The sequence below is a fragment of the Rhinolophus sinicus genome, chromosome 14 (assembly GCF_057876585.1).
Source record: "Rhinolophus sinicus isolate RSI-liver-muscle chromosome 14, RSI-T2T, whole genome shotgun sequence".
Classification (NCBI taxonomy): domain Eukaryota; kingdom Metazoa; phylum Chordata; class Mammalia; order Chiroptera; family Rhinolophidae; genus Rhinolophus; species Rhinolophus sinicus.
The window spans coordinates 123,401,926-123,426,120 of record NC_142514.1 but is presented as its reverse complement, the minus strand read 5'-3'; the positions used below and the strand labels follow the sequence as shown (position 1 = coordinate 123,426,120).

Here is a 24,195-nt window from a genome sequence, read left to right as displayed (position 1 = left end):
GTTATCTTGATAAGAACTTTGTTAGTCATCTCGGAACAATCTTGTGAGGTGTAGATACTCTCATTTCCCTCACTTTACAGATGGGCAACTGAAGCTTAGACAAGTTAAATAACTTGCCAAGTCACACCTGGTTAGTGGTGGAGCCAGGACTTGAACCCAGCTCTGTTCTCTACCGCACGGATTTTTAACCACAATCCTCAATTCCAGAGCGAGTTACCAGAACCCAAACTCCTGATTCTCAGTGGCAGATTCTTGGCCGAACCATAATTTACAAACAGGTCTATTTGACTATAAAACTATGGGCTGACCTGTTTACAATACTGCCTGCAATTTGCCACACATTGCAAGCTAGGCTTGGGGAGGTGAGGGTGAATGAAACACAGTCCCTCCTTCAAAGAATTGTTAACCTAACTGGGTGATAAAGACCAACTAACAGAAAAATTTACAGTGTGGAGCTCTAGCACCTTCAGGCCGATGGGCACTTACTGACAGTGTGACCTTATGCAGGTTATCTAACCTCTCTGCCTTCAGTTTCCTCATCTGTGATATGGGAATGTAAATACTTGATAGGGTTATTGGAAAGGATTCAATGAGATAATGGAAGTAAAGTGCTTCGCACATAGTTGGGACTCCATGAGTGGTTGCAATTATTATGGTGAGAGCTGTAAGGGAAGTATGCAAGGAGGGCATGGGACCCCAGAGAACAGGAAACTGACTCAATCATGGAGGTCGAGGGGAGGTCAGGCAGGCTTCCTGAGGGAGCGCCATCCTTCTCAGCCTGACCTGAAAGAGCAAAGGCACGGGGCATGAACAGCATCAGGTCTGCCTTAGAACACCTGGCAGCTGCCACAGTCAACTCCTTCTAGGGTCCGCCTGACCGAGGGCTGAATAATAGAGTGCGTGACGCTGAATCTCCTCCCTCATACCAGCCCACGTTTAGCATGGGTACTCTACAGAATGGGACTCTAACCTCATTATCTCCTTCCTCAAATGCTGTACATGTCCTCATGGCTCAAGGAGTTTGTCTCACTCTTAAAAGGCCCTGACATTTGGCTCAGTGGGGTTCGATGGGACAAAGCTGTTATACCACGCTCATTTGAATTTCACTCCTTTTTGCATTAGTGTCATCAGCATGGTTTGTATTAGTACCAGCTCCTTGGAGCTGACGTTCCACACTGTTTACCAAATGAGAGACTGAGGAATCCTCTAAAGCAGGTATAGGGACATAACCCAATGTAGGCAAGTATTGTCAGAATTAGCAAACAAAAATAGAGGATACCCAGTTGTCACGCGGGTGGCATGCAGGGTCTCTGGTCCCGCTCCCCACATAAGAACGCAGGATGTGTTGAGGCCAAAAAAGGAACACCCATGGAGCCATAGATAGGGGAGTCATACCACTATGGTCTCACTGGTGGCTGGGTTGGAGACACAGGAGGCAGGAGCCACACTGTCCGCAACCTGTCATCCACTTCTCTCTGCCAACCAACCTTACTTGCTAGCAATCTGCTTCTCTGCAATCCACAATCCACACTCCGCCGCTTGCTAGCTCAGCTACCATCTTCTTGCTAGCCCCCATCTGCTGCTAGCGTAGCCACGGTGGTCACACCAGTGGCCAGTGGCTCACTGGTTACAGCTGACGGCCAACTAGCCACAGCTGATGGCCATGCGGTCACAGTTGATGGCCATTCACTACCTGAGCCAGCACCTTTCCACGTGAGGCCGAGAACCTGGAAACTGCACTCCTGGCTCTGTCCCCATACCAGTTACATTTGAATTTCAGGTTAAAAGCAAATGATTGTGTTTAGTATATGTGTGTTCCCTGCAACATTTGGGACATACTGTACTAAAAAAATTTGTTGCTTAGCTAATCCAAATCCAGCTAGGTGTTTTACCTGGCAGCCCCAGGTGTGGGAGCAGCATCTGGGCATGCTCTGCTCTTTGCTTTGGATTTCAGCTTGCTCTGTTAGGAGGTGTGGCAAAGCACAGCTCCGTTCCTATCATCAGGTTTTCATGCCCCATCGGACTCCATTTAGGTGCTCCAGGAGTTGAACCGGCAATGTGTGGTTGAGAGCCCACTGGCCCATGTGGGAATCGAACTGTCAGCCTTCGGAGTTAGGAGCATGGAGCTCTAACCGCCTGAGCCACCAGGCCGGCCCCTGATATTTTCTATTATGTTCTATTTTATTTATTTAAAATGCTGGTTAACCTGTTCAATTGATTTCCACTAATGGGTTGCCAATTACCATTTGAAAAACGATGCTCTAGAGTGTTATTTAACAAATATGGAATAAGTCTGTCTGTTCCTCCTTTCTTTCTGAAAGTTCCCGAAATATTTGAAGATGGCTATCAAATTGTGTCTTAATTGTCTCTTCTCCATGCTAGGTATCTTTCTTAATATGCTCTGGTGCCTCCATCCATTCCCATCCTGCTCAATATCTGCTGAGTGCCTTACAGTTGAGGAAAGTTTCCCTTTAACCTGGCGCTAAGAACTGAGCACACGACCTCACAGATAGCTTGACCAATACTTGGTGTAGTGGGGTCATCAGACCCTTTGATCTCAACCTCCCATCCAAGTGAATATCACTCCATGAATCAATACACATTGGGTGTGGTTATTTATTTTAAATTTGCCTAAAATATCTAATCTAGTCCATCCCCGTTTTATCTATAAGAGTATCTGGAGATATTTTTCTTCATTGGGGCAGAGGAACTCAAATCAAGATGCCCAGCATTCAGGAAGTAGCTTTCTGAGGTAGCGTGTGGGTTAGTGCGGTCTTTGTCGGCTTCCACCATGGTATACCGTGGCCAGGGCCAAAAGTGCAGAAGGTGATGGTGCATTCCATCAACCTCATCTTCAGATACTTGCAAAATACGTCTCAGATTCAGGTGTGGTGTTATGAGCAAGTAAATATGCAAATAGAGGGCTGTATCATTGGTTTTGATGAATATATGAACCTTGTATTAGGTGATGCAGAAGAGATTCATTCTAAAACAAAGTCAAGAAAACAGCTGGGTCAGATCATGCTAAAAGGAGATAGTATTACTCTGCTCCAAGTGTCTCCAACTAGAAATGACTAATGAAGTGAGAAATTGTTGAGAAGGCAATACAGTTTGTGTTTTTTAGGTGTCCTTTGTGGGGAGTCTAGTTCTTAAACATTTATTCATATTGCTTTGATTACCCTTATGTTATTACTAGATGACAATAAATGCTGTGGGATTATTTTTATTAAAAATTAAAAAGATGGCCATCATTCACGTTTCCTGGACCAATTAAATATTCCAAACTCAAGACACGTAAACAAAAAGAAACTGTGTGTCTAGCACAGCAATAATTAAAACTCCTCTAAAATGACTATATTTTGAAAGAAAATGGATAACAAGTGAGTGATCATAGCTAATAATTATGGAGTGTGTGCTGCATGCTAAGCCCTGTGCTGGGGGCTTTACATGCAATTTGACTCATGACTTTCTCACAACCCTTCGAGGTACATACTATTGTAACTACTACTTATTAAAAGAAAAGCCTTAGTAAAGTCAAGTAATTTAGCCAATCATATAACGACTGAATGGCGTAGGGGGAGTTGATCCCAGGTCCATCTGACTCCTTAGCCTGTGTTTTAAAATACTTCATTGTGCCTCACGGATTGGAAACCACCTCTTGTGGTTTAGAAAGAGGCAATGCATGTAACATGCCTAACATAGTGCCTTTGTGGGGGCTTAATAGATCTTACTCCCTGCCATCAGGGACGGGAAGGACTTGGTAACAAGTTCAGGTTCCTAGCAGCCCCCAGGAGTCTGGAAACTGTCTCCATCCATCACTAACTGCACTAGGGTCAGGCCTCGGGAGGGCTTTGCAGCGATGCTCTACAGTCTGGAGCTGGGGGAGCATCTGAGTAAATAAGGCAAGCTGGGAGGAGGAACTGCTCGCTTGGGAGGCATGGTAATGCAGTGGTTCAAAGCAAGAGCTCTGCTCTGAAAACAGGCTTGAATCCTGGCTCTGTCACTCATGAACCACGTGATCTTGGGAAATTCACATAACCTCGCCTAGACTCTTTTCCTCATGTATGAAACATGGATGATAATACCGACTTTGCAGGGTGATATGTACAGACGAAATGAGATAATGTGTGAAATCAGCCGGCACAGAGCAGACACTATTCTGTACATGCTAGTTCAAGACTGAAAACTGGATTTTGATCATTCCTCGGCAATCTCTCTTGTGTATTCCCTCATTTAGGTTGGGATTCGGAGTACATAGACATGTAGGTTCTCCAAATGTCCCACACCAGTGGTTCTCAAAGTGTGGTCTGTGGACCAGCGGCATCAACATCGTCTGGGAACTTGTTAGAAATGCAATTCTTGGGCCCCACCCTGACCTACTGAATCAGAAACTCTGGGGTGGGACCCAGCAGTCTGTTTTAACAAGCTCTTCAGATACTGATGCAGCTCAAGTTTAAGAACATGGCCCTACTGGGTCTTCCCCTGTTCTCACTGAAGATCCTGGGTCCTCCCCTGTTCTCCATGGGACTCAGCTGAAGCTTCTGGAGAGATTGTATCTTTTGTGTAGATACTGTGACCAAATACATAGACTGTGGAGTTTACTTTCAGGTTGTTTTCTATTTGATCCTTTTATTTTACTTATTCCAAATTGGTCATTATCCGATGTTCCTTTTCTCTTCCACTTGACTTGAAACTCATACTGTATATACCTTATGTTATGAAGGTTGACTAGAAAGGGACCATTCCTGGACACCACATAAGGGAGACGGGTAACATTCCTCAGGAACTCTTCCTGGGCCTGTCCTTGGACCCTCAGTACTGGATACCCGCAGGTCCTCTCCCTTTGCCTCCGTGAAGTTCCTTACACTCATTGAGCTCTTTCCTGCTGTTTGCTCTGCTGAAATGCTCTTCCCCTTTTGCACTGCCTTGGAGAAGCCTTCCCTCTCCCCTCCCCCCAAGTAGCTACCGCTCTCCTTCATTAGTCTCTGTTATTGTACCGTTCCTTTGCTTCATCACATATAAACAAATTTGTAATTATAGATTTATTTATATACGTTTTAGTAAGACAGAGCCCATACCAGGGTGTTCATGCACTTAGAGGAGTGTCTTGTCGTTCAAGTAATCAATAATATTTTTTGAATGAACCATTGCAACACTCTCTTGGCTCTGCCTTCTTTCAAACTCTGTTGTACTTTGAGTTAATCCTTTCAGTTAGTCCTTCTGTTTAAGACTTAGTTTTTTCTAGTTATTCCTAATTATTTCCCTCTACCCTAGCCTTTGTGAAGACTCTGTTCTGCATCGTGTAATGCTGGCTCTATCACTGACACACAATAAATACTTTATGGTTTCAGGATGGATAGCTAATCATTTAAGATGTGAATTTTTAACTCCTTCCCCCACTATGAGTTTATGCTGTAAAACACATTTTTCTCTTGGATTGAACCATCCAAAACTGCTAAAGCAATTAGGAATGGTGAGAGCTTCTTCACTTCTCTGTCTTTGGCATTTAAAGTACAAGACATGCTGGTTTGGGTACATTTTTTAGAAAAAGAAGAACTAGAACCGATGTATAGGTTGTGGAGGGACCATTCTTCTCACTGTTCTTTCTAGCTATGGACAGAAGGGCACGTTTTCAGAATAAAATACCTAAGCATCCTTTTCAGAATGGCGACTATCAGGGATCTTCAGTATGAACATTCTGGTCTAAGTTATCTCCAGTTATTGTGACAATCCTTGCTTTTAATGGTGATTTTATGTTGCCATTATGTTAGAAACTCAGTATGATGCCAGTTTTAGAAAAAAAACAAAGAAGTGTCTATATCATCATTGGAAGTAAGAGAGTTAAACATGATTAGTTTTTTGTTCATGAAAAGAGGAAAAGGAAGAAACTGCCATCACATGATAGATATGCTGTAGGACAAGTAAAACTGAGACTGCTTCCTACCAATATGCACTCGGATTCACCTAACAACTCAACGGAATGGTCAATATGGTTACCATGTTTCCCCGAAAATAAGACCTATCTGGACAATCAGCTCTAATGCGTCTTTTGGAGCAAAAATTAGTATAAGACTTGGTCTTATTTTACTATAAGACCGGGTATAATATAATATAATATAATATAATATAATATAATATAGCATAATATAATAATATAATATAATACCAAGTCTTATATTAATTTTTGCTCCAAAAGATGCATTAGAGCTGATTGTCTGGCTAGGTCTTATTTTCCGAAAAACACCGTAGAAGCTTGGGAGTCTAAAAACTGGGAAACATCAATTACTCAACTCAGTGGTTCTTAACCAGGGGCAATTTTGACCCATAAGAGCTATTTGGCAGTGTCTGGAGGCGTAATCAGTTGCCACACTTGGGCTAGAGGTCGGCAAGGGTTGCAATCGGCAGTTGGTAGATAGAAGCCATCGATGTCGCTAAACATCCTCTGGTGAACAGAGCAGTCCCTCACAAGGATTGTCAGCCCTCAATGTCAGTAGTGCCAAGGCTGAGAACCCTTGAAATAATCAACCCCAAAGTATGAGATTGAAATACTCCGAATGTTTTTGTAGTAAAAGTAGCAAATAATAATTAGAATGATTATCATTTATTAAATACCTGCTATATTCCAGGCTCTTTATATTCACAGCTACGCAGTGTCCCAGTCAGAATCTGACCTCAAATTTGTTTGGGGCCAATGTCTCTCCTCTTCCTCTTTAGCGATTTGATGTAGGTGCATTTTCCCTGGACCAAATCACATCTACTCTCTGTTTCTTATGTTTTATATAGATCGAATTATGTGTTTAGAGCATATTAGGCAATATGCTCACGGAGAAAGCCATGAGGCAAGAAGAGACTGGTGTGTCACTATGGGTGTGAAGCTAAAGGCATCCAGACAAACAGGCCTCCAGATCCATAACTTACTAATTGAGCCAAACGCCTATGTAGGATGGTAGCACAGAGCCTGGCCCTTTTTAGGTACTTAATAAATAGTTGTTAGGAAATTTTTTCATAATCAACCGAGTCTTTGGGTAAGCTTCAAATGGAGCAGGGTTTCTAGATAATCTATTCTAATACATTTAAATTCTCCTAGGAGCAGTTTCCTGATCTCTAAGGCACCAGAAATTTTCACTGCAGAGGTGTTATCTTCTACTTGACCTTCACAACTTCCTCCTCTTGCTTTTCACTCTTTCATTCTTAGTGTGGCCTGGCAAAGGCTCATCCCTTGCCCCCACCTCTCTTCACAGCTATATTCTCATGGCACCCTCTACGTTAGGTACTCCCACTATTCCCTGAATTATGCTCCTGTCAACGGTTTGCTGAATTAGGGCAGGACATGTGTCAGAATCTCCAGCGGAGGCATGTGTCATGTGAAAAAGCTTATTTGAGAACATGATTTCATATTTGGAAACGAGCAGGAAAAAAAATACAACTATTGTCTTTGTAAAACAGAGGACTGAAAGGAAAGCTTAGAAAAATCTTCTAGCCTGATGATAACATAGGGGTTTATCATATCTGGGGTTGGTGTGACCATTGTATGTTTATGAAAGAAGAGACTCAAAGAAAGGGTGTTGAGAAGCATGGCAATGTGTACTTTCTTTCTCGTGCCCACGCCTTTGCTAGTAATATCCTTCTCTCAGCACGTGGATTTCTTGGAACCTCCCCACTACCACCATGCAAAATCAGTCACTCTGTGTTCCCACCATGCTTTAACCTCTAATATGTCAGCCATCAACCTTTACCTTTATCATATTAAGCTCTGATGTAATAAATGCTACTGAAAGAGACTTGCAAGAGCCCCATACCCTCAGTGAGCCAGTTGGAGACCTTAGTCCGTGGCCTTCAAATGTCAGTGTGCCAGGGGTCACTTAGACTGGCTTCTAGGACTCCACCCTTAGAGATTCTGAACCTCTAGAATTTGGAGGTGGGGATATCAGGCATGTAACATTTTACGTGTTTTGGTTTATAAATCAATCTTTGGGAAGCGCTACATAACTTGGGCTTAAAAATATCCTTACATGTTCTAGAAGCAAACCAAACATTTTGATTAAGACGTTCTGGTCGCATTCAGTCATTGGTTTGTTCAGGCATTAATCAAGAACTGCTACTTGCAGTGTGCCTCGTCCTGGGTGATGCTGTGCGGTAGCTATCCCTTTTGTGGCCGTGCCTGTCCATTCTCCTTTTGCCACTTGCTATTTCCTTCCTAGCAAACTCAGGCCCATTCTTAGGGCTCATCCCAGTCAAAGGAGTAGCTGATAAAAGGACTTTGAAGGTGTATTTGCTGGGTGCAGAGGAGAAGAGGCTAGGTCTTATTTTCGGGGAAACACAGTAGAAGCTTGGGAGTCTAAAAACTGGGAAACATCAATTACTCAACTCAGTGGGAAGGGGAGGGGGGAGAGGAAATTTGCATTTTTATAGAAATTTAAAATTCCTTGGTGTTTCAAATCATTGGAGGAGAAGGGAAGCGTTTCTTTTGAATTTCTATTGTCTGCTCAGCACTTGACATATATTATTTAATCCTCACAATAAGTCAATGAGGTAAGTATAATTATTCCTATTTCACGGAGGAGGAAGCTGAGGCTCTTGTTAGGTTACTCTCCATAGTTGGAAATAGGTGGAACCAGGACTAGAACACAGGACTTACTCTAAAGGCCAAGCTCATTCTCCTCTATCTGGATGTCTGTTACCTCACTCTTCTGGCCTCTGTGCTTGTCTGGAATGTCCTGCATCGTGGTACCTGCCCTGTTTGGAGACAGTTCTCTGAGCTATCTCTAAAAGCACTGAAAGTCTTCTATCACCTTCTTAACTTTCCTAGGGGTGAGTAAAAGACAACCTGGGTCACTTTAGAAAGGATGCTGACCTTTAGAGTGACAATATAGATCCAAAGAAAACACAGATGCTGACTGTTTCACTACCTGGCTGCTAGTAAAGCTACATTCAGCTTCTGTCATAAACATACCTCCTTTCTATTCAACCACATGTTGGACTCTCCAACCAAATATACTGTAAAGTGTTATTGATGATCTCTTGCTAGTCAAATCCAAAGTCTTTTTCTTAGGCCTTAGTTCCTGAACAATAGATTCAGATATATTTGATGTAGAAGATTATTCATTTTCCATATTTGATGTAGTGATGATTAATAGTGAAGAAAGTAAGGTACCGGGCCTCCAGCAGGTTTTTCTGCCTGTGCTGCCATGAATTTGACTCTTGTGTTATACTGTGGTACCAATTTGAAGAGTCTAGGATACGTTCGCCTGATTGAATCAGAAGATCCTTGAGCCCACAAACTGCACCTGTCCCTTCATCAGAAGTCTAGGGATCTGTAGCACTTGAAAGAGGGACCATCTTAAAACTTTCTCTGGCTTCCATGCCTTTAAACCTGCCCAGTTCTCTGCTCCTTCAGCCTCTTCTTCTTCTTCCTTCTTTCCCTAAGTTTTCTTTGTGGTTATTCTCCAGGTAAACTGATATCCACAGCTCCATCTCTTTTATTCTCTACACCTCTGTTTTCAACTTCTCACCCAGCCTGTTGTTTCTTGTTGCCTCTTGCCCAAAGGACATTAAGTGTCTCAACAGCTTTCTCAGATTAGTTCTCCCTCTCAACTCCATTCTTCCATCATTGGTCCAATGACCCATTCTTCCTATGACCCGACTTCAAAATCTGGGTGAACTTGGTTACTTTGTTCTTCCTCCCAGGATAGCCATCTAGTTAATAAAAAGAGTAAAATCTTGCTTCAAAGATTCGGTATCTTTTTTCATTGTATTCGGTATCTTCAAAGATTTGGTATCTGCATGGTATCTCTTCCTTTCCACCTCCTTTGCCCCAACCTCACAAGGCATTGTTTCCTGCAACTATTAATATTTCCCAGATTCTATCTTATAGGGCTATTGGAGGGTTGGTTGAAATAATAGCAAGTATATGTTGAGTGTTTGTATGCATTGTGTTAAGTATTCTACATTTGTTACTTTATTCAGTTCTTACAACCACCCTATGAGGTTTCCTGCTATTTTCATCATCTTGCAAATGAGGAAACTGAGATTTAGAGAAGTTAGATGGCTTGCCCAAGGTCACACAGCTAGTGAGTGGTTACTCAACTCATGCCTGTCTTTTTCCTGTGGATGCTTGTAACTGGTAAATTCTGCTGCCTCCTAGTATATATAGCATGATATCTAATAGAGGACAATTAATAAATGTTTCCTTCCTTCTTTCCCTCTTTTTTCTGTCCATTACCTCTTCCCCAGTCTATGCTGAAATGCTAGCTGTATCTGAGCTCCACCACCCTTCAGCCTCTCCTTTCTTCTGCAGCCACACCTTCTCTCCACCTTTTCCAGGCATCTCCAATACTTAGATCTCCTGTGTTGTTGCTTTCTTGTTTCGTTTGCATATCTTGTCTTCTTAACTAGATATTAGGTTAATGCAAAAGTAATTGCGGTTTTTGCAATTATTTTTAACCCTTTAAACTGCAATTACTTTTGTATCAACCTAATAATAAATCTTTGAAGGGCTCCTTAGCTGCTTCTTTTATGTGCTATCAAGTACTAGGATACTTGACTTTAAATAGATTAGGTATTTGGTAAATAATTGTTAAATGACTGGATTTGAGCTTTATCTTGAGAAGAGAAGAATAGGCTGGAATTAGAAGGACACACAACCCACCAGGATTAAGTGGAGGGATAAAACTGCTGGCTGACTATTTAGGTAGTTGCCACACATTTGGTCCAGTGAAAATGCAAGGGTAGGAGAGAAGCACCAGAAGACAGTATATACTGACTCTCCTATTAACATCTTCCACAGCAACTGCCCTATTGGCCTGACCTTTCATCCTGTGAGCAGCAGAGCTGGCCGCTGAAAGCTAGGGAGAAATGTTATGGTGGGACAGTTCCTGGTCTCCAAATCAAGCCTCCGGAAGTCTGCCAAGTATAATTGAGTATAATGGAATGGGTGAATAGTGTTAGTGCAGCCTGATTTAAGAGGTGGGGAAGAACCAGCAATATTTTCCTAGAGTCACTTTCTTTTCCTACACTGGGGCAGGTAACGGCCTGGGGGTTTGTAGCCACAGGATGTACAGTTCTGCCAACACATTTAATAGCTGAGGCTGTAAGATCTGTTTCGGCCCTTCTGCCGGTCAACAGAGCACATCGAGCAGCTTGTCATCCAATCCCAATGTGTGATGGAAGCTGGGCCCTGGGGAATGCAAAGAGAAAAATGTGGCCACTTTTCACCTGGAGATTCCACTCAAGAAAAATTCCGAAACAGAACATAATCTGGACCTAGAGGGTAGATTGGGAAACCGATTTCGTCGGGAGTTGGCCTGGTGGGAAGGAAGAGAATGTCGAAGAAAGAACTGGTGAGTCTGACATTAATTAAACCACGGCAGGGGACAAAACAAGGGAGGCTATTGCCCTCCTAACTCTCAGAGACACGTCAGCGGGCTCCAGGCTATTTCAGCAGGCAAGCTCGCGGGCCGGGGGAGGGGTGGCGGGAGGCTGGAGACGGGCTCTAGGGCCCAGAGGCTGGGCGCCGGGGCGGGGGTGGAGTGTAGGGTTACAGTGACGAGCCCGGACGACCCTTCCCGACCTGCGCTCGGGGAGCGCGGGCGGCCGCGGGAGCTCGCGGGACGCTCTAGGACCCAGCAGCGGTTGTCGGGTTTGGGGTTGGAAGTGAAGCCCTGGCATTTCTCTTTTCCCTGTGTGAATGGGGCTGATTGTCGCGCGCCGCTTTCCCGCACTGCCCCACGCCATGCCCAACGCGCTGCCCGGCGGCCGCCTTCCCCAGCTGCGAAAGTGAACTAGCCATGATCGCCTCATGTGGAGGGCAAAGTTGCGTCGGGGAACTTGTGAGTCTGCGGTGAAAGGTAACCCACAGTCCCCGATCGGGGTGCAGGGGAGGACGCCTCCGAGTCTCCCAGATCTCCCAGGAGAAGGAGCCAGCCGTCTAGTGCGCCCGGGCCCCTGCTGCTCGGGGCAGGGGGCCCCTCTTCGGGGGCTCGGGCTGAGATCCGCCAAAGAGATCGGGAGAGACTAGGGCAGCGGGTTCCGCGCCAGGGACCGGGAGTGTCCGCAACCAGAATCTTGCTTTCTTACTCAGATTTCCGCCGCCTCCCCCCATTTTTTTTTTTAAAGAGCTGAGCTCTGTTCCCGCGCCACCCGGCAGGCCCCTTGTATCGGCGGGCCGCGTAACAGAGCTGCGCCGCTCCGCGTCCCATAGAAAACAAGTTGTGCCCTCCCGCCGGGCCCGCGGCCCCGGGGTGCGGGCGCGCCCCCGATGCTGGCGCTGGCCTTTCCGGAGGGGCGCTGCCATATGGCTGCACTCTCAGAGACGCGCCCGCGCGCGGGTCTCCCGATTGCCGAAGGAGGAGGCGGAAGAGGGTGGCGGGTGGCCGCTTCCCTCCGCGCGAGACAAAGGCGCGCACACCCGCCTGCTAGATGGGCTGTGGCGCTCCAGGCGGGACCCTTCCTGCTGGCGGGGGAGTCTCGGCTCTGGCGGGTAGGGCGACGAAGGGGTCGCGCCCGGGACCCCGAAGCTCGGATCGCGTTAGCTGCTACTCTTTCTTTGTTCTCCCTAGCCAAGTTTCTTTGACAGAAACCAGGGAGTTACATCTAGCTCTCCCTTGCCGTTAGTGCTGCCTTTAAAGAAATGAAAAAACATTAAACTTTCCAAGTGGAACTGTTTCTTGGAATGTGACATTTGTGGCAGGAAGGAGATTGGCACGTCGGCCGATGACAGCCGAGCGGAGCCGGGGCCCTGCACTTGGGTAGGGGCCGGCCATAGTCAGCCCCGCTGGAGGACAAGGCGTTGGAACAGACGAACTCCGGCGCGCACCCACCTCGAGGGCCTCTGCCGCCTGGACTGAGCTCGCGGCGCTGAGGCCAAGTTTACCCCCTTGGAACCCCAGCCTGAGAATCCCTACTCCCCGCCCGCAGCTCCTGCGCCTTGCCACGCCCTACTCTCTGGTATCTTGATTGGTGGCTGGGAAGACTTTCCCTTTCCATTTTCGTTTGAAGGTTTTTGCCTTTTGGGCTTTGGTGTTGGTTTACTGTCTCCAAGTGGCAAATGCTTTGGAAAATGCCTGGCTTACGTGTGGATCACCTGGACTGGGGCTTCAGTAGACAGAGGCCCAGATTGTGTGGGCCTCCAGAGGCTTTGCGGTTTGGACCAACATTTTGCTCCCTTGCCATCCTGATACACGGTACTGCTTCTAAAGTCCTTAGTGGTGGTGGAGGGGTAGGCGTGGGTGGGTGTGGGGGTCCCGAGAGCCATTTATGATAGCTGGAGATGCTTTTGACCACTCCAAATAATATTACTTGCCATAAGGGAGTAAAACCAGAATGGAGGGATATTAATAGCTATATTCCAAAAAGTTTTCTTCCTTTTGGGGAAGTAAAAGTCAGGGTTTGAGATGTTGAACAGTCATGGCTCTTTGCTTTCAAAACTGGCCTGTGGGTCCCTGCCACACTGACTGAGATTTCCCCAGGCTGCCCACCACTCCTGGCTGCCCACTCCTGGACCCTGACAGATCCCTGTGCAGGTCAGACCCAGGTTAATGGTTAGGAGTCTCCCTAGATTGCAACTTCTTGAAGAATCTAGACCAATGTGAAATTTATTTTCCATCACATTGCTCTGAGCATTATAGTGGCACTACTATGACCGCTCTTTATGGGAATTATATGGGAACAATACTTAAATACACTTTGAACTGTTTTACAGAGGAGTAGAGGGTTGGAAATCACTAGTTTGACCAGAATGAAAAGGAGTAGGACAGAGAGTAGAGGCTTTAGAGATGCCGCTACTCTCCCTGGTGAGGTGTGGTGTGTGGGGGTGTTTAATTTTTGGATGGATATGCTTTCGCTTTTGCGAGGTACATTTTTCAAGATAAATAAGGAAACCCTTGTAAACTACAAGTGCATAGGAGGGAGAGAAGGTGCTGCACTTATAACTACACTCGCTTCCCCCTTGTTTTTAAAATGCATCGAAGTCGTGGTCTTTTAGGTTCTGTGCAGATGGTGGAGGGTGAAGAATACTAATGTACAAAAGGGCATGTGGAGATCAAAGCATTTAAAAATACATCTTTTCATGGAAGCTAATGGAGAATTTTCAGTTTAAATGAAATTTTAAAGTGCTGTCGTTAAGAAAGCACATGAATGCAGAAATATGAGTGATTTTATGGGAAAGTACTCTGCTGATTAGACTGAGAGTGTCTGCCCTTGGCTAGTTAATCCGGAAGCTTCTGTGGGTAGAGCTCTGCTTTTTTTTTTTTTTTTTTTTTTTTTTTTTTTAACTGTCCACCCCTGTGGGGAAGTGTGGACCCAGAGCCTGGGGAAAGATGGCTGAACTAATTGAAATTAGATGGTAGTCTGGCTGGTTAAGAGTTCTGTTGAAAAGTACAGCCCCTAGGTACCAGTGCTGTGTTTCTTCATAGTAATTGGTGGAAGTGCTTTGAAAATGAGAAAGTATTACAGTACTCCCTTATCCTCCAGTGGATGCCTAAAACTTCAGATGCTACTGAACCCTATGTATACTATGTTTTATCCTATACGTACATATCTGTGATAAAGTTTAATTTATAAATGAGGCACAGTAAGAGATTAACAACAGTTAACTTATGAAATAGAACAATTATAACAATATAATATAATGAAAGTTGTGTGAATTGCTTTGAGGTCGTTATTAAGTAAAATAAGGGTGACTGGAACACAAGCACTGCAATACCAGGACAGTCCATCTGATAACTGAGCTAAGTGACTAATGGGCAGGTCGTATATACACTGGACAAAGGGATGATTCACGTCCTGGGCAGGATGGAGTGGGATTGACTTGAGATTTTATCATGCTGATCAGAACAGCGGGAAATTTTAAACTTGTGAATTGTTTATTTCCAGAATTTTCTGTTTAATATTTTCAGAATGTGGTTGACCCAGGTTGACTGAAACTGCGGAAAGCAAACCCGCAGACTACTGTATGTAACATAGGGCTTTTAAGAAAAAATAATGACTATGAAACAAGGGAATTGCTAGTGAAAATTGTAAAAATCTGACTTTCCAGGTCAGTAAATTAAAAGGAAATAGCTTTGTAAGACCTGTTAGTAGTAGTTCTGATATTGCAAAATTCTCCCATAGTAGTCCCTCTCCCCGGTGTGGCTCTCTGCATTTTAAATGCATATGGAAGCTCAGGTAAGGAAGCTTTCTAGTGTTTTGAATAATTTTTCTCCTCCTATTTTTTCATTAATTTTGGTAGGTTCTTATGTCCCAGAATTTACTAAGCAATAGAATACTTGAAAAGCAAGGGGTAACTTGGAGGTCAAGTAAGAGGACATATTTGATTATAAGGTTTGTTGAAATAGTCTGAGGTTGTTGAGGTTTTTGTTTGTTTGCTTAGCAATTAAAAAAAATTGTTGGTTTGATTTTGTTTTGTCTTGGAGGAAAGGCAAAATTTAAATCTGGGCCATTTGTGGGTAGGTCAGTGCATTGCTTTTGCTGACGGGAAACTATGCCTGGGCTTGTTTGTGTGTTGGCACCACGCTGAGTTCTCCAACTTGGGAGGCCCCTTGGCCTCAGTTCTTGTGAAACCTTAGGGTATATTCATTCCAGGCACTTAGGACAGGAATCCTGGACTCCGGAAGAGGCAAAGGGGCTCACACATTAGGCATTGTTTTTCCTTATATGAGGGGGTGGGGAAAATAACTCTAAGGTGTGATCAAACAATACATTGAATGTTTAAATTAAAAAACTTATTACAGTAAAAGACACATTGCCATTAATCCCCCTCAAAATACTCCCGCTTGTTTCGAACACACTTATCCCATTGCTCTTGCCACTTTCTGAAGCAGTTCCGGAAGTCCTCTTTCGTGGATGTTTTTAGTTGAGCTGTTATGGCTGCCTCGATGTCCTGAAAAATTTTGACTTTGGGGAAGAGCCAGAAGTCGCAGAAGTCGCACGGTGCCACATCTGGTGAATAAGGTGGATGAGGATACACCGTAATGTTTTTATTTGACAGAAATTGCCATGTACCAGAAGCCATGTGTGACACGGAGCGTTGTCATGATGGAGGATGATTTACATCACACTTTAAAACACACCTCCCAACTGTGGTTCACACTTGACTGACTGCACTGAACAAGTTGCAACTTGTCACCCACTGTTACTAAGGTTTGATGCTCCATTTCCCATATTGAAGACCTCTGCCTTTCTGTTGAATGGCACTCAGCAGCACCATTCACTGTATTTTTTTATCGCACCATGTATAGCCCTGTTAAGACCCTGGAGAATTCGATTTAAGCTTTTAGAAAATGAAGTCGTATAGTCCTGCTGTGTATGTTTAAATTTGTGTTTGGGACCTTACTGGCCAGTACTGAAGCTATAGACACCTCTTTTTTGTTTGTTTTGTTTTAAGTAAAATGCCTATAGTGTGAGCTCTTTTCTTTTTTTAAATAAACTTTTTGTCTTAAAATGATAATTGCTTTATGTGAAGTTGCAAAAACAGTAGAGAGGTCCTGTGTTTTCTTTACCCCATAGGTAACATCTTATATATTACCATATATTATACAATAATGGAACCAGGAAACTGACATTGGTACAATCCAGAGCATATTGAGATTTCACCAGTTTTACATGCACGCGTTTGTGTTTGTGCGTGTATACTTCTGTACAGTTATTTTTTCACGTGTAGATTCCTGTAGCCATCACCACAGTGAAAATACAGAACTACTCCAGACCTCAAGGATCTCCCTTCTGGCACCCCTTTATAGTCACTTCTCTCTCTAAACCCTGGTAACCACTGATCTATTCTCTATCTCTGTAATTTTGAGAGTGTTACATAAGTAAAATTACATGTCGTATGTGACCTTTTGAGATTTTTTTCATTCAGCATAATACCCTTGAGATCCACCCAAGCTATTGCATTATTAATAGTTTAGTCTATGGTGTGAACGTACCACAGTGTGTTTAACCATCTGCCTATTGAAGGACATTTAGGTTTCTAGTTTTTGGCTCCTAAAATTAGAGAAGTGCCAAGAGTGTGATTACTGGATTTTGTATGGTAAGTGTATATTTAGTTTTTTAAGAAATTGCCAAACTGTTTTCCAGAGTGCCTGTAGTATTTTACGTTCCCACCACCAATGTATATGAGAGATCCATTTTCTCTGCATCCTCACCAGTGTTTATTATTCTAGCTGTTCCATTAAGTGTTTTAATTTGCATTCCCTAATGGCTAATGATGTTGAATATCTTTTCATGTGCTTATTTGCCATCCGTATATCCTCTTTGGTGAAATGTTTGCTTATGTCTTTTGCCCTTGTTCTAACTGGATATATATTTTTTTTACTATTGAGCTTTGAGACTTCTTTATATATTTTAGATACTAATCCTTTGTCAGATGTGTGGCTTCCACACATATTTTTTCAGTGTGTTATTTGTCTTTTCATCCTTATAACAGGAAAAAAGTTTTGAATTTTGATAAAAGTCTAATTTATTGATCTTTTTTTCCTTGTGGATTATGCTTTTGGTGTCACATCTAAGAACAGTTTGCCTAGGTCTATATCCCAAAGGTTTTGTCCTATATTTTCTTAGGAGTTTCTTAAAACTTTCTTACATTTTCATAGTTGTATGTTTTATAGTCAAATTGTAGTTCACTTTTACTGTCATAAGAATTTGTGTCTTGGTATTGATCTATTAGGTGTTTATTATGTGTTTAGTGCTATGGAAGCTCACAGATGAATCAGGCATAGTTCCTACTCTTAAGAGCACACTAATTAGTGGGGTCATGTGGATATTTCCATGTGTTAAGTGCCATAATAGAGACAGTGTGATGAACGCTGAGTAGAGAGGGCTTGCTTTGATCCAGGTGGTCAGGCCAGCCTTCCCTTGGCATGTTGCCTGAGCACAGCGGGAGTAAAATTGGTTCTTGCCTTTGATCCAGTATTTGGATATCTTTATTGCCACAAATTCTTCAGTGTGGGTTACCCTGGTTCAGCACATGCTGAAGGACTTGGGGTAAACTGAGTGGTTGAAGACTTTTTTAAAATAGCATGTGGCGTCATAGCTTGAATAATTGAAGATGCTATACTTAAAACTCAATAACATAAAGGGTATGAATACGATTGAATAGATTTACAGTTTGAATATGTATGAAAATGTAAAAGGAGATAGTATTTTGGATTCTTGAGGAACAAACAAACAGGGTTTGCTTCCTGGTCCCACCTCTTCCTTGCTGTGTAACCTCGTGGAATTAGACTTGCTGAAGCCTCAGGACTAAAATAGAGACAGTAATAGTTCTTACTTCGTGGAGTTACATGAGGGTGAAATGAAATATAGCCCTGAGCACAATGCTGGGCACACTGAAAACTTCAATAAATGCTGGTAATAATGATAATAATAATTTTTATTATTATTATTATTAAAATAGCAGAGAGACATGTTGTGTGTTTTCTCATATGTCTCCTTTCTCTGAGAAACTGGAATCCTAGTTCTTATTCATAGAAGATTACCTTTTCATACTTGGGAACACTGTATCATGTACCAAATTTTTCCTGAATGAGGTTAGAAGCCAGGATGATACTCTCTATTCACTGCCTATAAAATATACCTTTTTCCCCACTTATAAACCAAGATTTGCTGAATAAAGAACAATTTCCTCTCTACCCAGACCACAGGAGGTGGCAGGAAGTGTGTCTGCTGTTGTGAGCTAGTTCAGAGTTTATAGTGCTTCTTCCTGGAGGTACAGTAAGCTAGGACTGATGTCACCAGGACATGTCGCAAACTTCACAAGTGGCAGCTCCCTTTCCTTTCTCTTGACGACCAAGTTGTTTGTTTCGCAAGGGAAATGGATGTACAATTTTAGATCAGTGGTTCTCAAACGTTGGTGAGTGGCTGGGCTAGCAGCTTTGAATGCCTTCCAAACAGATGTTTTGGAGACACATTGATGTCTAGCTGTAATAATGACCAAAGAAGAGCTCGGGGCTAGAAAATCATTTGAGCAGATGCTGGGCTTTCAAGATTCAGCTCGTGGTAGTAGCTGAATCTATTTTATTTTATTTTTTTAAGTTCTAGGCCTGCTCTGTCCACAGTAACCACTAGCCACATGTGGCTATTTAAATTAAATAAAACTAAAAATTCAGGTTCCCTGTCATACTAGCCACAATCGAAGTACTTAAGAGCCATTTCCATCATTGCAGTAAGTTCCATTGGCCAGTGCTGTTCTAGAGAGAGACTAGCCCTGTTTGTCTGACAGCAACATTCCTGGGTTTCATATGATAGAACAGTGACACATTTCTTAGTGAAATATACCACTTCTCCCTTGGAAGTCTGGTGTGGACCTGATGGGGAGGAAATACCAAAGGGTGACGGCTCTATCAGCTCGTACCTCATTTTGCCACTTCTATTTTTAGAGGCTCATTGCATTTGGAAGGTGGGTGGGCGAGGCATCTGAGTTATGCTGGGGACGGAGCTCACCAGGTTAGCACGCTGTGATGAAGCAGTATTTACTGTTTCTAGGGATGTTTGAGGCTTTGGTTCCGTTCATGGGATTCTCCCGGGAATCTGGTCCTTGAGAGAAGCAAACAGAAATGCTAGGGTGGCTTTAGCACTAAGAGGCTCTTCCTGGCCTCCTGGAGCGGCTCTGAGGCCAGCCTGGACGCTTGCACTTGGGTGTTGTTCCACTGTTGAACCAGCCTTTGTCAAGGAGAGGCTGGCCTCGTTCGTCTCACCAGTTTAGGCTTGCTCAGATACCACTCCACACTGCATCATCTTAACTGTTGCCTCCTTTGAAAATATTCTGTGAACTGTAAAGTTCCTTTCTTTACGTCTCCCATATCCAGGCAGTCACCAGGTCCTTGTAGCTGACTTCCAAAATACTTGCATACTTTCCCTTCCATTGCATGTCTCTACAACCCAACTATTTTAAGCACTCATTACCTATCTCTGGACTATTATGATAGCCACAGAGCAGGTCTTCCCACTTCTGTTCTCTCATACCTCTTCTGATCTACTCCTTCCTTCTTTTCCCCTCCTTCCCTCCTTCTCTCCACTCTTCTCAACAGGCAGAGCAAGACAAGGGTGGTAGATATCTTGTCTTCCCATCTTTGCTTCCTTTGTGGGAGGGGGGGCTTTGCACATCCTGTGTCCCTGCGCTTGGTGGGGGAGGGAGGCATCTCACATTCAGCTGCTGCCTCTTAGCTGTAAGGGCTGCTCTATATGGTGTGACCTAGGAATGTGACGCCCGAAAGCAGGTGTAAGACAGGCCTGTCCCTTCCTGACATGAGCTGTACTCTAAAGGGCTGAGAACCAAGTTTCTTGTTAGAGAGCCCGTCTGTTTGGGGAATTTGGGGAGAGGAGAGAACATGCAATTCTCTTGGGAAGGTCCTGTGTCCTGAGGGACTAGTCCATAAATATCACTGTAACTAGGTTGATTGCTAACCCTGGTTCATGTGGGAAAGGTTGAAAGATATAAGGGCAGACAAGATTGCCTCTCTGATCTGTTTTGAGGAATGGGGGAGAAAGAGGAAGAAAAATAGAAAAAGAGACTAAGAAACGTGCTTTTTCAGAATTATGGAAACTATTGGAGGTAGTACCTAGGGGACAGCAGTAAATTCATTGCAGAACACATGTACTGCAGTAAATTCATTGCAGAGCACCAATGTAGTTTCTGAAAAGAGAAATGGTCTAGTGTTCCTTTGCCTAGGAGAGTAAAAGGAAATGTATTCTGATATCACAACAAGATTAAACTAAGACACCTGGGGAAGTAGTGTCACCATCACAAAACCATTTGTACAAAGGTAGAAGATAGAGGGAGTGTCAGATAATAAGCAAGAGGTTTGTTACAGGACATAATCCTGTCCAATTTACCTTCCCATGGTCGTAACTGACCTGGTAGATCAAAAGTGAGTGCTGGTGACATGAAAGTGGTGAATATATTTACTTCAGCTTACTCTTAGACTTGATTCTGTAAGCTATTCATCAAAAAAATTAAGAATATAAGGTCTAAAAAAGTCTACTCTGAGATATGGATTATCTTAGTCTTGAGCATAAAGATAAAATTTCCAAAATTCTGAAGTTTCTTCCTTTTAACTTTCTCCAGGAATTGAAGGGAAAAACAAAACAAAACAACCCCCCCCCAAAAAAAACCATATAAATACCGATATTTATATTTGAATAGCATTTATTAAGTAACTAAGATCACTTTATTAGTTTAGGAACATAAAATGGGTTATGTGTAATTAAACTTGCTCATAAATGAACAGATTTTGTAGTATTAAATTTAATAGTTTACTTAGGCAGCAATCACAAATATTCTATTTGAATTTATTTGAAGTATTTTCCATTTCTGTTGAAGAGGGCACATGTTGAACATGAGGGAACGTGGCATTTCTTAATTTTGGACAGAATATAAATCAGGCAAAAATTTGGGTACAGAAACAGTCACTGTTGAATGAGTAACTGGACTGTGCAAGTCAATACAGAGGTGGAGAATTTGGCAAGGATGCCATCAAAGGATACAGGTCCTCCATCTGACGTTTGAGGGTCTGGCACATGCCTGGCACTGGACTAAATGTGTATCACTTAATGTGGTCCTGTCCATACATATCACTAAATGTACATCACTTAATATATATACATTGTATGCATATATCACTTAATGTGGTCCTGGCTGATGGTGGGACGTGGGCCTAACAGGCTAGTTGTGATGTGTTCATCTGTGGAGCTTTATAGTTAAGACACCAGAGCCGAAATGTGGATTCACTTTCCACCTGTGCCACTTACTGGCTTTATAATTTTGGACAAATTACTTAACCTCTCTGTTAAGTAGTTTCCTCATAATGTTAAACAGGGATAATAATAACACCTATGTCATTAAGTCATTATAAGAAGTTACAAGTATTAAGTCAGTAAAAACATGGAAAGTGAATTCAATCTCTGACACGCTGAAAGAGTTCTGTGGTAACTCTTTTCGTTGTTCCACTCACTGGTGCTGTGTAACAAATGGCCTCAAATCCTAGTGGCTCCAAACAACCATTTTATTATGCTAACAGATTCTGTCGGTCTGGACTTCAGGTAGGGCACAGTAGAGATGGCTTCTTTCTGCTCCACTGTGCCTGGGACTTCAGGTGAGAAGGGGACTGGGGGGGACTGGATGGTTTAGGATTGGATTACCTGGGGTCGTCTTCATTCCCATGTCTGGTACCAGGGCTGGGATGGCTCGAAGGCTGGGTCTGGCAGACTGGACCACCTACCAGTGGCCTTTCCAGGCGGCTTGACTTCCTGACAGCATCAGGCTAGTCAGAATTCTTACATGGGGGCTCAGGGCCCAGCTGGGAGTATTCCAGCAAACAAGATAGAAACTGCATCGCCTTTTATGATCTCAACGTAGAAGTCACAGAGAGTCACTTCTGTCATTCTTTATTGGTCAATGGACTTAAAAGCCTGCCTAAATTCAAGGGGGGTCATGGTGGTAGTGATGGAAACCCAGCTTTCTATGAGTGTCAAAGAATTTGCAGAGGGTGCCAAAAAATGTATACATACTTTAAGAAAGGAAAACCTGTATTAATTGTAATACTCAACATATACTGATAATAGAAGATGAATACAAGTCACGTTTGACTTCTTGCAATTACAAGAGATGCTCAAAGTGGTTACGATCAGCGTCCAGACTCTTCTGATTACGGTGAACTACTGCTTGAGCATAGAAAAAACATCTCTTAAAATGTGTATACATTTTTTTGGCACCCCCAGTATTAAATTGCTGTAATCATCATCCTCATGATGTTGTTATTAAGATAAAGTATTAAAAATGTAGCACACAGTAAATCCTCAGCATATGGACCATCTAGACAGTACATTGTTCTGGAGATGTGAATTTTCTAGTTAAAGGTAAATATTTTTGATAGGCAGTTTTTCTGCCAGATTGATTCTCCCCCACCACACACACGCCTCTTGCCTTGTGTAACTTTTTCTTGATGGTTTGGGATCATCCTTATAATTATCAATTAATGTGATGTGTTCTTTGAGTTGGGGGTGGGAGAGAGAGAAGCTTGTAGGTAATATAAATATTTCCCGAGAGTGACTCGCTTTTTTGTGTAAGCACCACAGTTTTCTTCTAAGAGGATGCTTTTCTATCCATACCCAAGATTATGATTCTAAAATAGACAGTAACTGAAGGTACAAAATAATGATAGAAATCGTGTAGAAGTTCATTTGGATGCTCTGTGAGTGAGTGGTACTGGGTGATACACTTGAAAGCCTTATTATGTTTTTTGCATTTTCCATTCTGGAAAGATTTTGGGCTATGAGAACCCTGGCACTTGCTGGGTAGATGTGAGTCAGCACCCACAGAGTAGAGTCATCAGCACTGTAAAACAGCTCAGGCGATAGAAGCTGCTCTGGACTGAGTTCTCAAAAAGTCACCTTTTTTAAAAAAGGGTGTTCCAATTCACAGACTTCTTTTCATTGGTTGTATCTAGCCTTTTAATGCCCATAGCTTAATTTGCAGCCTTAATGACCTCCATGGAAAATACTTACATTTACAGTCCAGTTGATTATTTTGCTCATTAAAAAAAAACCCAGCAGCCTTTTTGGCCAGAGTCTCTATCTTCCAGTAATTTGCCGAAATGACCAACACAGAGGGAAAGAGGAGAGGTTCCCGCTCCGTGTTCTCTAGGCCTTTTAGAAAACATGGAGTTGCTCCTTTGGCCACATACGTGCGAATCTACGAGAAAGGGGAATGGGGACTGTTCACAAAGGAATGCCCCACACACGTTACCATGGCAAAACTGGAAGAGTTTACAGTATTACCCAGCATGTGGTTGGCACTGTTGTAAACAAATAAGTTAAGGGCAAGATTCTTGCCAAGAGAATTAATGTACGTATTGAGCATATTAAGCACTCTTGAAGAGCCAGGACAGCTTCCTAAACGTGTGAAGGAAAATGATCAAAAATAGAAGAAACCCAAAGAGAAAAAGTTACCTGGTTTCAACTGAAGCACCAGCCTGCGGCACACAGAGAAATACACTCTGTGAGAACCAACGGAAAGGAGCCTGAGCTGCTGGAACCCAGTCCCTAGGAATTTATGGCACGATAAGTGTAAAAAAATACAAGACCTCTGTACTGTTAAAAATATTTCTCTTAATTGAGTAGAAGTGTGGTGTCTCCTCCCCCAAAGAAACATTTCAAGAAAACTTTGTGTCCTGAAAACAAACAAACAAACAAACAAACACA

At 43.0% G+C, this 24,195-nt stretch overlaps 1 protein-coding gene and 1 pseudogene across 6 annotated transcripts in view; both read left to right on the top strand.

Moving 5' to 3' along the window:
* AMOTL1 (angiomotin like 1) overlaps nucleotides 1-24,195 on the top strand; it is a 154,938-nt gene that overhangs the window by 43,903 nt on the left and 86,840 nt on the right. Inside the window, exon 1 of one of the 6 annotated variants that reach the window (XM_074335587.2) lies at nucleotides 11,558-11,828. The exons of 3 other annotated variants lie outside the window; for them this stretch is intronic. In XM_074335587.2, coding sequence (XP_074191688.2) covers nucleotides 11,798-11,828 — 31 coding nt within the window. In that variant the 5' untranslated portion in view covers nucleotides 11,558-11,797. Of the gene's footprint in view, nucleotides 1-11,557; nucleotides 11,847-12,428; nucleotides 13,182-24,195 lie in introns of those variants that run through there. 2 more of the 6 variants (XM_074335586.2, XM_074335583.2) reach the window with 2 other exon arrangements.
* Nucleotides 2,792-3,078, top strand: LOC109450308 (small nuclear ribonucleoprotein E pseudogene; annotated as a pseudogene).